Source organism: Taudactylus pleione, unplaced genomic scaffold (assembly GCF_031769625.1).
Source record: "Taudactylus pleione unplaced genomic scaffold, aTauple2 ptg000394l, whole genome shotgun sequence".
Classification (NCBI taxonomy): Eukaryota; Metazoa; Chordata; class Amphibia; order Anura; family Myobatrachidae; genus Taudactylus; species Taudactylus pleione.
The window spans coordinates 380,400-393,461 of record NW_028284795.1 but is presented as its reverse complement, the minus strand read 5'-3'; the positions used below and the strand labels follow the sequence as shown (position 1 = coordinate 393,461).

Below are 13,062 nucleotides of genomic sequence, written 5' to 3'. Positions count from 1 at the left end.
GCACTGATACTAGAACAGAGGAGTGGGGTCCTACAATCACTGGCGTGGTGCTGTGTGACCCCACACTCACATGAGGCACTGATACTAGCACAGAGGAGTGGGGTCCTACAATCAGAGGCGTGGTGCTCCGAGCTGGGTGACCCCGCACTCACATGAGGCACTGATACTAGCACAGAGGAGTGGGGTCCTACAATCAGAGGCGTGGTGCTCCAGGTCTATGTGACCCCACACTCACATGAGGCACTGATACTAGCACAGAGGAGTGGGGTCCTATAATCAGAGGTATGGTGCTCCGAGCTGTGTGACCCCACACTCACATGAGGCACTGATACTAGCACAGAGGAGTGGGGTCCTACAATCAGAGCGTGGTGCTGCGGGGCTGTGCGACCCCACACTCACATGAGGCACTGATACTGGCACAGAGGAGTGGGGTCCTATAATCAGAGGTATGGTGCTCCGAGCTGTGTGACCCCACACTCACATGAGGCACTGATACTAGCACAGAGGAGTGGGGTCCTACAATCAGAGCGTGGTGCTCCAGGGCTGTGTGACCCCACACTCACATGAGGCACCGATACTAGCACAGAGGAGTGGGGTCCTACAATCAGAGGCGTGGTGCTCCAGGGCTGTGCGACCCCACACTCACATGAGGCACTGATACTAGCACAGAGGAATGGGGTCCTACAAGCAGAGGCGTGGTGCTCCGAGCTGTATGACCCCACACTCACATGAGGCACTGATACTAGCACAGAGGAGTGGGGTCCTACAATCAGAGGCGTGGTGCTGCAGGGCTGTGTGACCCCACACTCACATGAGGCACTGATACTAGCACAGAGGAGTGGGGTCCTACAATCAGAGGCGTGGTGCCCCGAGCTGGGTGACCCCGCACTCACATGAGGCACTGATACTAGCACAGAGGAGTGGGGTCCTACAATCGGAGGCGTGGTGCTCCGAGCTGTGTGACCCCGCACTCACATGAGGCACTGATACTAGCACAGAGGAGTGGGGTCCTACAATCAGAGGCGTGGTGCTCCAGGTCTATGTGACCCCACACTCACATGAGGCACTGATACTAGCACAGAGGAGTGGGGTCCTACAATCAGAGGCATGGTGCTCCGAGCTGTGTGACCCCACACTCACATGAGGCACTGATACTAGCACAGAGGAATGGGGTCCTACAAGCAGAGGCGTGGTGCTCCGAGCTGTGTGACCCCACACTCACATGAGGCACTGATACTAGCAGAGGAGTGGGGTCCTACAATCAGAGGCGTGGTGCTGCGGGGCTGTGTGACCCCACACTCACATGAGGCACTGATACTAGCACAGAGGAGTGGGGTCCTACAATCAGAGGCGTGGTGCTCCGAGCTGTATGACCCCACACTCACATGAGGCACTGATACTAGCACAGAGGAGTGGGGTCCTACAAACAGAGGCGTGGTGCTCCAGGGCTGTGCGAACCAGCACTCACATGAGGCACTGATACTAGCACAGAGGAGTGGGGTCCTACAATCAGAGGCGTGGTGCTGCGGGGCTGTGTGACCCCACACTCACATGATTCACTGATACTAGCACAGAGGAATGGGGTCCTACAAGCAGAGGCATGGTGCTCCGAGCTGTATGACCCCACACTCACATGAGGCACTGATACTAGCACAGAGGAATGGGGTCCTACAAGCAGAGGCGTGGTGCTGCGGGGCTTGGTGTGACCCCACACTCACATGAGGCACTGATACTAGCACAGAGGAGTGGGGTCCTACAATCAGAGGTGTGGTGCTCCGAGCTGTATGACCCCACACTCACATGAGGCACTGATAATAGCACAGAGGAGTGGGGTCCTACAATCAGAGGCGTGGTGCTCCGAGCTGTGTGACCCCACACTCACATGAGGCACTGATACTAGCACAGAGGAGTGGGGTCCTACAATGAGAGGCGTGGTGCTGCGGGGCTGTGTGACCCCACACTCACATGAGGCACTGATACTAGCACAGAGGAGTGGGGTCCTACAATCAGAGGCGTGGTGCTCCAGGGCTGTGCGACCCCACACTCACATGAGGCACTGATACTAGCACAGAGGAGTGGGGTCCTACAAGCAGAGGCGTGGTGCTCCAAGCTGTGTGACCCCGCACTCACATGAGGCACTGATACTAGCACAGAGGAGTGGGGTCCTACAATCAGAGGCGTGGTGCTCCAGGGCTGTGTGACCCCGCACTCACATGAGGCACTGATACTAGCACAGAGGAGTGGGGTCCTACAATGAGAGGCGTGGTGCTCCGAGCTGTATGACCCCACACTCACATGAGGCACTGATACTAGCACAGCCCAGCAATGTAATGTATCTAACATCAGGCCGCCCGCATCGGTATACCCTTATACATAGCGTACATGTGACTCGATCTGGAAATCTATAAGCACTGGGAGCGGATAACCATCGTACGATCACTATACGGAACCGACTGACGTATTCTAGTGGATTCATCTCCAGGGAATCACAGCTTTCACTTTAGGCTGGTATCACAATTACAGCCGCAATGGCGATTTATCACACCCCTCTGCCTATATTCTGTACAGTCCCAGGTGTGTGATTAGTCATGCGCTCACCTGGGCTCCATCTTGTCCACAGATGACGCTTTCATCATACTGTTCTGCACCTGCTGAAACTGCAAGAAAAGATGTGACAGTCTGCATGATACAACATATGGCACCTCATACCTCACAGCCTGCATGATACAACATATGGCACCTCATACCTCACAGCCTGCATGATACAACATATGGCACCTCATACCTCACAGCCTGCATGATACAACATATGGCACCTCATACCTCACAGCCTGCATGATACAACATATGGCACCTCATACCTCAAAGCCTGCATGATACAACATATGGTACCTCACAGCCTACATGAGATATCACGACCTGTATGAGATATGGGATAGCACCTCACAGCCTATATGCGATATCAGATGGCACCTCATACCTCACGGCCTGTATGAGATATCAGATGGCATCTCATACCTCACGACCTGTACAAGATAGCAGATGGCACCTCATACCTCACAACCTGTATGAGATAGCAGGTGGCACCTCACGGTCTGTATGTAATATTAGATGGCACCACACAGCCTGTATGAGATAGCAGATGGCACCTCATACCTCACAGCCAGTATGAGATATCTGTTGACACCTCACGGCCTGCATGAGATAGCAGATGGCACTTCATACCTCATAGCCTGTACAAGATATCAGGTGGCATCTCATGGCCTGTATGTAATATCAGATGGCACCTCATACCTCACAGCCTGTACGAAATAGCAGATGGCACCACACGGCTTGTGTGAGATAGCAAATGGCACCTCGCACCCCATCCTTCCTAATCACCCACATCCTCACCTTTCTCTGATAGTCTCTCTGCTGCATAAACGTATCCACCACTATTTCCACCTGCCGGTCACACTCCGCCTGCAGGTACTTAATGAGCATATACAGTCTCCCTGGCCCATAGTAAGTCTCCAGGATGGGTTGATGCGTCTCCACTATACGAGCAATACCTGAAAAACAGCGACAGTGACTGGAGAACGACAAGCACAAGTGCCCTGGTACCAGGAGAGACGGAAGCCGAGCGGATAGTGATTTATTACATATATGGTTTATTCTCATGGAGACACCAGTCCCTCTCTGTGATACAGCTGTACGGGCACATTACAGTATAACACTAGAAGTAGGTTGGTAGAGAATGGTAGGGGGTACATTATGCTGGAGACACCAGTCCCCTCTCTGTGATACAGCTGTACGGGCACATTACAGTATAACACTAGGAGTAGGATGGTAGAGAATGGTAGGGGTACATTATGCTGGAGACACCAGTCCTCTCTCTGTGATACAGCTGTATGGGCACATTACAGTATAACACTAGGAGTAGGTTGGTAGAGAATGGTAGGGGTACATTATGCTGGAGACACCAGTCCCATCTCTGTGATACAGCTGTATGGGCACATTACAGTATAACACTAGAAGTAGGTTGGTAGAGAATGGTAGGGGGTACATTATGCTGGAGACACCAGTCCCCTCTCTGTGATACAGCTGTACGGGCACATTACAGTATAACACTAGAAGTAGGTTGGTAGAGAATGGTAGGGGGTACATTATGCTGGAGACACCAGTCCCCTCTCTGTGATACAGCTGTACGGGCACATTACAGTATAACACTAGAAGTAGGATGGTAGAGAATGGTAGGGGGTACATTATGCTGGAGACACCAGTCCCCTCTCTGTGATACAGCTGTACGGGCACATTACAGTATAACACTAGAAGTAGGATGGTAGAGAATGGTAGGGGGTACATTATGCTGGAGACACCAGTCCCCTCTCTGTGATACAGCTGTACGGGCACATTACAGTATAACACTAGAAGTAGGATGGTAGAGAATGGTAGGGGGTACATTATGCTGGAGACACCAGTCCCCTCTCTGTGATACAGCTGTACAGGCACATTACAGTATAACACTAGAAGTAGGTTGGTAGAGAATGGTAGGGGGTACATTATGCTGGAGACACCAGTCCCCTCTCTGTGATACAGCTGTACGGGCACATTACAATATAACACTAGAAGTAGGTTGGTAGAGAATGGTAGGGGGTACATTATGCTGGAGACACCAGTCCCCTCTCTGTGATACAGCTGTACGGGCATAACAAGAGATATGGTAAGAACTTACCTTTGTTATCTCTGTTTCTACGAAGTCCATAGGGTCCACAGGGTTGACCTTGGGGTTATAGCTGGAACAGGATCCATGGGCACCACACAGTTAAGCTTTTAGCTCCCAGGATGCACTTGGGTCCTCCTCTATACCCCGCCCCCGAGTCACAGGCACCTCAGTTGGTAAGCAGCCTAGGCCGGAGGAGAATATGGAACAGAGAGAAGGAAGACTGGAACACACAAGAAACCATACTCACAGCAATAGGAGACGGAAAACCGGTGACCAGCCACACAGCCCATTTGAAGCCAGGTGAGTCAGGGCGGGCGCCCTGTGGACCCTATGGACTTCGTAGAAACAGAGATAACAAAGGTAAGTTCTTACCATATCTCTTGTTTTCTACTTCAGGGTCCATAGGGGGTCCACAGGGTTGACCTTGGGGATGTCCCAAAGCAGTACAACTAAGGGCGGGGACGCTCCTGTGCTGAAAGGAGTACCCGGCGCCCAAAGGATGCATCCTGAGAGGCAAAGGCGTCAAACGCATAGAACCTCAAAAACGTTTGAATTGAAGACCAAGTGGCCGCCCTACACAGCTGAACAGCAGAAGCGCCACGTCTAGCAGCCCAAGAGGGACCCACAGAACGAGTGGAATGAGCCTTAACAGAGGCTGGCACAGGTAAGCCCTCCTGTGCATAAGCCTCACAAATAACGGAACGAAGCCAACGGGCTAACGTTTGTTTGTTGGCAGGCCAACCCCTCTTGTGAAAACCAAAGAGGATAAACAAGGAATCAGACTTCCTAACCGAAGCCGTCCGGTCTACATAAATTCTAAGCGCCCGGACCACATCTAAGGAAGTCTCACCAGCTGAAAGATCAGGGGACTGAAAAGCTGGCACAACAAGTTCCTGATTAATATGGAACTTTGAGACCACTTTGGGCAAAAACTCAGGACGAGTGCGGAGCACCGCTCTGTCCTGGTGTTAAATCAGGAAAGGAGGGCGACAGGAAAGCGCCCCCAATTCAGACACCCTCCTGGCCGAAGCAATTGCCAGGAGAAAAACCGTCTTAAATGTCAGCCACTTGAGCTCCACCGCCTCAAGAGGCTCAAACGGAGGACCCTGCAGGACCCGTAGCACCACCGCCAAGTCCCAAGGAGCCACAGGAGGCACAAAGGGAGGCTGGATCCTGAGAACACCTTGGAAAAAGGTGTGAACGTCTGGTAGTATTGCAATCCGCCGTTGAAACCACACGGACAAGGCGGACACATGAACCTTCAGAGATGCAAGGCGTAAGCCGAGATCCAATCCTGACTGAAGAAATTCCAAGATCCTAGAAACTCGGAACACCTGAGGATCATAAAGTCTGGACTCACACCACTGAAAGTAAGTGTGCCACACTCTGTGATAAATCCGTGCTGAAGCAGGCTTGCGTGCCCTGAGCATCGTACCAATAACCGAACTGGAGAAGCCCCGAGACCTCAAGACGGCTGTCTCAAGAGCCACGCCGTCAAAGACAGCCGACCCAGATCCGGGTAAAGGCAGGGCCCCTGAGACAACAGGTCCCGACGTTGAGGAAGAAGGTACGGAGCGTCGATGGAGAGGCTCCTCAGATCGGAGTACCAAGGACGTCTGGGCCACGCCGGAGCTACCAGCACGAGCATGCCGCCGTCCTGCTTGAATTTCCGCAGAACCCGAGGAAGCAGGGATATCGGAGGAAACAGATACGCCAGGTGAAACGTCCATGTCACCGACAGCGCGTCCACCAGACTTGCACCTGCGTCTCTTGTCCTTGACCCGTAAACGGGCAACTTGTGATTGTGACGGGAGGCCATCAAGTCCAGCTCCGGCAGTCCCCACCTGTCCACGAGTAGCTGAAACACCTCTGGGTGAAGCGACCATTCCCCGGGATGCACGTCGTGACGGCTGAGGAAGTCCGCCTCCCAATTGAGGACTCCGGGGATGAAGACCGCCGAGATCGCTGGAATGTGACCCTCCGCCCAAGACAGGATACGAGACACCTCCGACATCGCTGCCTGACTGCGAGTTCCGCCTTGGTGATTGATATACGCCACCGTGGTGGCGTTGTCGGACTGCACCTGTACCGCCCTTCCGTGAAGAGCGGGGCCGGACGACTGCAGGGCCTTGTATACTGCCCGCAGTTCCAGGATGTTGATGGGGAGAAGTGCTTCTTCCGCTGACCAACGACCCTGAAGCGACAAAGAGCCGGTCACTGCCCCCCAACCCCGGAGACTGGCATCCGTCGTGAGCAGGACCCAGTCCGGGATCCAAAATGGGCGCCCCTCGACCAGATGAGCTGTCTGAAGCCACCAAGCCAAAGATAGCCGAACGTCCGGAGACAACACCAGCACCTGAGAGCGGATCCGGTGAGGTAACCCGTTCCATTCTGATAGAATCAGCCCCTGCAGGGGCCGGGAATGGAACTGGGCAAATTCCACCATGTCGAATGTCGACACCATGGACCCCAGAACTCTCATAGCCGAATGGACCGACAGGCGGCAACGGCTCAGGCAACTGCGTATCCGCAGCTGTAGTGAGGCGACCTTCTCCGGAGTCAGGAAGATCCTTTGCTGACGCGAATCCAGCAGGGCTCCCAAATGAACCATCCGCTGTGATGGAATCAGAGAGGACTTTTTCCAATTTATCAACCACCCGTGTGCTTGCAGGCAAGCGATCGTCAGGTGGAGATGTTGAAGCAGTACCTCCGGGGAGCTCGCCAGCAACAGGAGGTCGTCCAGGTACGACAGCAGCCGTACATTCTGGTTCCGAAGATGTGCGGCCATGACCGCCATAATCTTCGTGAACACCCTCGGTGCCGTGGAGAGACCAAAGGGTAGCGCCCGGAACTGATAGTGGTGTTGAAGGATAGCGAACCTCAGATACCGCTGGTGTGAAGATGCTATCGGAACATGGAGGTAGGCGTCCTGGATGTCCAGGGACACCATGTAATCCCCCGGTTCCATCGCCAGAATGATGGAACGTAACGTTTCCATCCTGAACTTGGGAACTCTGAGGAATTTGTTCAGAGACTTCAAGTTGAGGATAGGGCGATGAGAACCATTGGGTTTCTGCACCAGAAACAGAGACGAATAATACCCCGTCCCTCGTTGTGATAGAGGAACGGGAACAATAACACTAGAAGTAGGTTGGTAGAGAATGGTAGGGGGTACATTATGCTGGAGACACCAGTCCCCTCTCTGTGATACAGCTGTACGGGCACATTACAGTATAACACTGGAAGTAGGTTGGTAGAGAATGGTAGGGGGTACATTATGCTGGAGACACCAGTCCCCTCTCTGTGATACAGCTGTACGGGCACATTACAGTATAACACTAGAAGCAGGTTGGTAGAGAATGGTAGGGGGTACATTATGCTGGAGACACCAGTCCCCTCTCTGTGATACAGCTGTATGGGCACATTACAGTATAACACTAGAAGTAGGTTGGTAGAGAATGGTAGGGGGTACATTATGCTGGAGACACCAGTCCCCTCTCTGTGATACAGCTGTACGGGCACATTACAGTATAACACTAGAAGTAGGTTGGTAGAGAATGGTAGGGGGTACATTATGCTGGAGACACCAGTCCCCTCTCTGTGATACAGCTGTACGGGCATATTACAGTATAACACTAGAAGTAGGTTGGTAGAGAATGGTAGGGGGTACATTATGCTGGAGACACCAGTCCCCTCTCTGTGATACAGCTGTACGGGCACATTACAGTATAACACTAGAAGTAGGTTGGTAGAGAATGGTAGAGGTACATTATACTGGAGACACCAGTCCCCTCTCTGTGATACAGCTGTATGGGCACATTACAGTATAACACTAGAAGTAGGTTGGTAGAGAATGGTAGGGGGTACATTATGCTGGAGGCACCAGTCCCCTCTCTGTGATACAGCTGTACGGGCACATTACAGTATAACACTAGAAGTAGGATGGTAGAGAATGGTAGGGGGTACATTATGCTGGAAACACCAGTCCTCTCTCTGTGATACAGCTGTACGGGCACATTATAGTATAACACTAGGAGTAGGATGGTAGAGAATGGTAGGGGGTACATTATGCTGGAGACACCAGTCCCCTCTCTGTGATACAGCTGTACGGGCACATTACAGTATAACACTAGAAGTAGGATAGTAGAGAATGGTAGGGGGTACATTATACTGGAGACACCAGTCCCCTCTCTGTGATACAGCTGTACGGGCACATTACAGTATAAGACTAGAAGTAGGTTGGTAGAGAATGGTAGGGGGTACATTATGCTGGAGGCACCAGTCCCCTCTCTGTGATACAGCTGTACGGGCACATTACAGTATAAGACTAGAAGTAGGTTGGTAGAGAATGGTAGGGGGTACATTATGCTGGAGGCACCAGTCCCCTCTCTGTGATACAGCTGTATGGGCACATTACAGTATAACACTAGAAGTAGGATGGTAGAGAATGGTAGGGGGTACATTATGCTGGAGGCGCCAGACCCTCTCTGTGATACAGCTGTACGGGCACATTACAGTATAAGACTAGAAGTAGGTTGGTAGAGAATGGTAGGGGGTACATTATGCTGGAGACACCAGTCCCCTCTCTGTGATACAGCTGTACGGGCATATTACAGTATAACACTAGAAGTAGGATGGTAGAGAATGGTAGGGGGTACATTATGCTGGAGGCGCCAGACCCTCTCTGTGATACAGCTGTACGGGCACATTACAGTATAAGACTAGAAGTAGGTTGGTAGAGAATGGTAGGGGGTACATTATGCTGGAGACACCAGTCCCCTCTCTGTGATACAGCGTAGAGGGCATCATGTTACGATAGAAGTATAGATACAGGTTGGCAGATATAGTATTCGGTGTATACAGCACATTGTCTAAAAGATTCACCTTCAAACAGCAAAGTCAGAGTGTCTGCGTATAACAGGGACGCTCTCCGCTCGCTGCCCTCTGATCCTAGGGCCAGGGCCAGATTCTCTTCCGCTTTTTTAGCAACCTGTGGAGCAGAGACCATAATGAGCGGCTGTAAGGCCTGGAAAGTGTCAGACACTGTACAGTGGGACAGGAAACCTCCTATAGAGAGCCTAGAGCATTGGCAGGAACATGGGAGTAGCACCTTATACATGGGTGGGGGTCAGGCTAAAACATGGGGGTAGCACACTGTAGGTTGGGGGGTAGTCAGGCCAGAAACATGGGGGCAGCACACTGTAGGTTGGGGGGTAGTCAGGCCAGAAACATGGGGGCATCACACTGTAGATGGGGGGTAGTCAGGCCAGAAAATGGGGGCAGCACACTGTAGATGGGGGTAGTCAGGCCAGAAACATGGGGGCAGCACACTGTAGATTGGGGTGTAGTAAGGCCAGAAACATGGGGGCAACACACTGTAGATTGGGGGGTAGTAAGGCCAGAAACATGGGGGCAGCACACTGTAGATTGGGGGGTAGTCAGGCCAGAAACATGGGGGCAGCACACTGTAGATTGGGGGGTAGTAAGGCCAGAAACATGGGGACAGCACACTGTAGATTGGGGGGTAGTAAGGCCAGAAACATGGGGGCAGCACACTGTAGATTGGGGGGTAGTAAGGCCAGAAACATGGGGACAGCACACTGTAGATTGGGGGGTTGTAAGGCCAGAAACATGGGGACAGCACACTGTAGATTGGGGGGTAGTCAGGCCAGAAACATGGGGGCAGCACACTGTAGATTGGGGGGTAGTCAGGTTAGAAACATGGGGGCATCACACTGTAGATTGGGGGTAGTCAGGCCAGAAACATGGGGGCATCACACTGTAGATTGGGGGTAGTCAGGCCAGAAACATGGGGGCAGCACACTGTAGATTGGGGAGTAGTCAGGCCAGAAACATGGGGGCAGCACACTGTAGATTGGGGGTAGTCAGGCCAGAAACATGGGGGCAGCACACTGTAGATTGGGGGTAGTCAGGCCAGAAACATGGGGGCAGCACACTGTAGATTGGGGGGTAGTCAGGCCAGAAACATGGGGGCAGCACACTGTAGATTAGGGGGGTAGTCAGGCCAGAAACATGGGGGCAGCACACTGTGGATTGGGGGGCAGTCAGGCCAGAAACATGGGGGCAGCACACTATAGATTGGGGGTAGTCAGGCCAGAAACATGGGGGCAGCACACTGTAGATTGGGGGGTAGTAAGGCCAGAAACATGGGGGCAGCACACTGTAGATTGGGGGGTAGTAAGGCCAGAAAACATGGGGGCATCACACTGTAGATTGGGGAGTAGTCAGGCCCGAAACATGGGGGCAGCACACTGTAGATTGGAGGGTAGTCAGGCCAGAAACATGGGGGCAGCACACTGTAGATGGGGGAGTAGTCAGGCCAGAAACATGGGGGCATCACACTGTAGATTGGGGGTAGTCAGGCCAGAAACATGGGGGCAGCACACTGTAGATGGGGAAAGGAGGTGGCGGTGTCAGGCCAGAAACATGGGAAAACTCCCGGTGGAAGGGGGCGCCTGCTGCGTCAGAAACACGGGCACATTGTTAGTTACTGGGAGTCAGTGAGGAGGGGGCTGGTGTGTTACCTGGCGGCACAGGTATGCAGAGAACTTGCTGATCCCCTCCTTGTGTAGCCCCAGCAGAGGGAATATCTTGAAGAAGCGCTCCACCTGGGGCAAGTCTCCGGCCTTAGTTGCTGCATCAAACTTCTCACTGACCAGGACTTTGAGCTGCTGCTCGGCCTCCTGCAGGTGCTGTAAGTTGGCATCAATCATGCTGCCTGGAAAGGATACAGCAATGTAATAACCACTTATAGTATCATACTGCCTGGAAAGGATACAGCAATGTAATAACCACATTATAGTATCATACTGCCTGGAAAGGATACAGCAATGTAATAACCACTTATAGTATCATACTGCCTGGAAAGGATACAGCAATGTAATAACCACTTATAGTATCATACTGCCTGGAAAGGATACAGCAATGTAATAACCACTTATAGTATCATACTGCCTGGAAAGGATACAGCACTGTAATAACCACTTATAGTATCATACTGCCTGGAAAGGATACAGCAATGTAATAACCACTTATAGTATCATACTGCCTGGTAAGGATACAGCAATGTAATAACCACTTATAGTATCATACTGCCTGGTAAGGATACAGCAATGTAATAACCACTTATAGTATCATACTGCCTGGAAAGGACAGCAGAGTAATAACCACTTATAGTATCACCCTGCCTGGAAAGGATACAGTAATGTAATAACCACTTATAGTATCATACTGCCTGGAAAGGATACAGCAATGTAATAACCACTTATAGTATCATACTGCCTGGAAAGAATACAGCACTGTAATAACCACTTATAGTATCATACTGCCTGGAAAGGATACAGCAATGTAATAACCACTTATAGTATCATACTGCCTGGAAAGGACAGCAAAGTAATAACCACTTATAGTATTATATTGCCTGGAAAGGATACAGCAATGTAATAACCACTTATAGTATCATACTGCCTGGAAAGGATACAGCAATGTAATAACCACATTATAGTATCATACTGCCTGGAAAGGATACAGCAATGTAATAACCACATTATAGTATCATACTGCCTGGAAAGGATACAGCACTGTAATAACCACTTATAGTATCATACTGCCTGGAAAGGATACAGCAATGTAATAACCACTTATAGTATCATACTGCCTGGAAAGGACAGCAAAGTAATAACCACTTATAGTATTATATTGCCTGGAAAGGACACAGCAATGTAATAACCACTTATAGTATCATACTGCCTGGAAAGAATACAGCAATGTAATAACCACTTATAGTATCATACTGCCTGGAAAGGACAGCAAAGTACTAACCATTTATAGTATTATATTGCCTGGAAAGGATACAGCACTGTAATAACCACTTATAGTATCATACTGCCTGGAAAGGATACAGCAATGTAATAACCACATTATAGTATCATACTGCCTGGAAAGGATACAGCAATGTAATAACCACATTATAGTATCATACTGCCTGGAAAGGATACAGCACTGTAATAACCACTTATAGTATCATACTGCCTGGAAAGGATACAGCAATGTAATAACCACTTATAGTATCATACTGCCTGGAAAGGACAGCAAAGTAATAACCACTTATAGTATTATATTGCCTGGAAAGGACACAGCAATGTAATAACCACTTATAGTATCATACTGCCTGGAAAGAATACAGCAATGTAATAACCACTTATAGTATCATACTGCCTGGAAAGGACAGCAAAGTACTAACCATTTATAGTATTATATTGCCTGGAAAGGATACAGCACTGTAATAACCACTTATAGTATCATACTGCCTGGAAAGGATACAGCAATGTAATAAC

The 13,062-nt window shown here is 50.7% G+C and overlaps 1 protein-coding gene across 1 annotated transcript in view; it reads right to left on the bottom strand.

Annotated features, from left to right (window-relative positions):
* COG4 (component of oligomeric golgi complex 4) overlaps nucleotides 1-13,062 on the bottom strand; it is a 64,814-nt gene that overhangs the window by 39,540 nt on the left and 12,212 nt on the right. The window contains exons 5-8 of the mRNA XM_088446233.1: nucleotides 11,251-11,444; nucleotides 9,590-9,695; nucleotides 3,394-3,551; nucleotides 2,599-2,657 (exon numbers count right to left, since the gene is read on the bottom strand). Of these exons, the coding sequence (XP_088302359.1) occupies nucleotides 2,599-2,657; nucleotides 3,394-3,551; nucleotides 9,590-9,695; nucleotides 11,251-11,444 (517 nt within the window). The remainder of the gene's footprint in view (nucleotides 1-2,598; nucleotides 2,658-3,393; nucleotides 3,552-9,589; nucleotides 9,696-11,250; nucleotides 11,445-13,062) is intronic.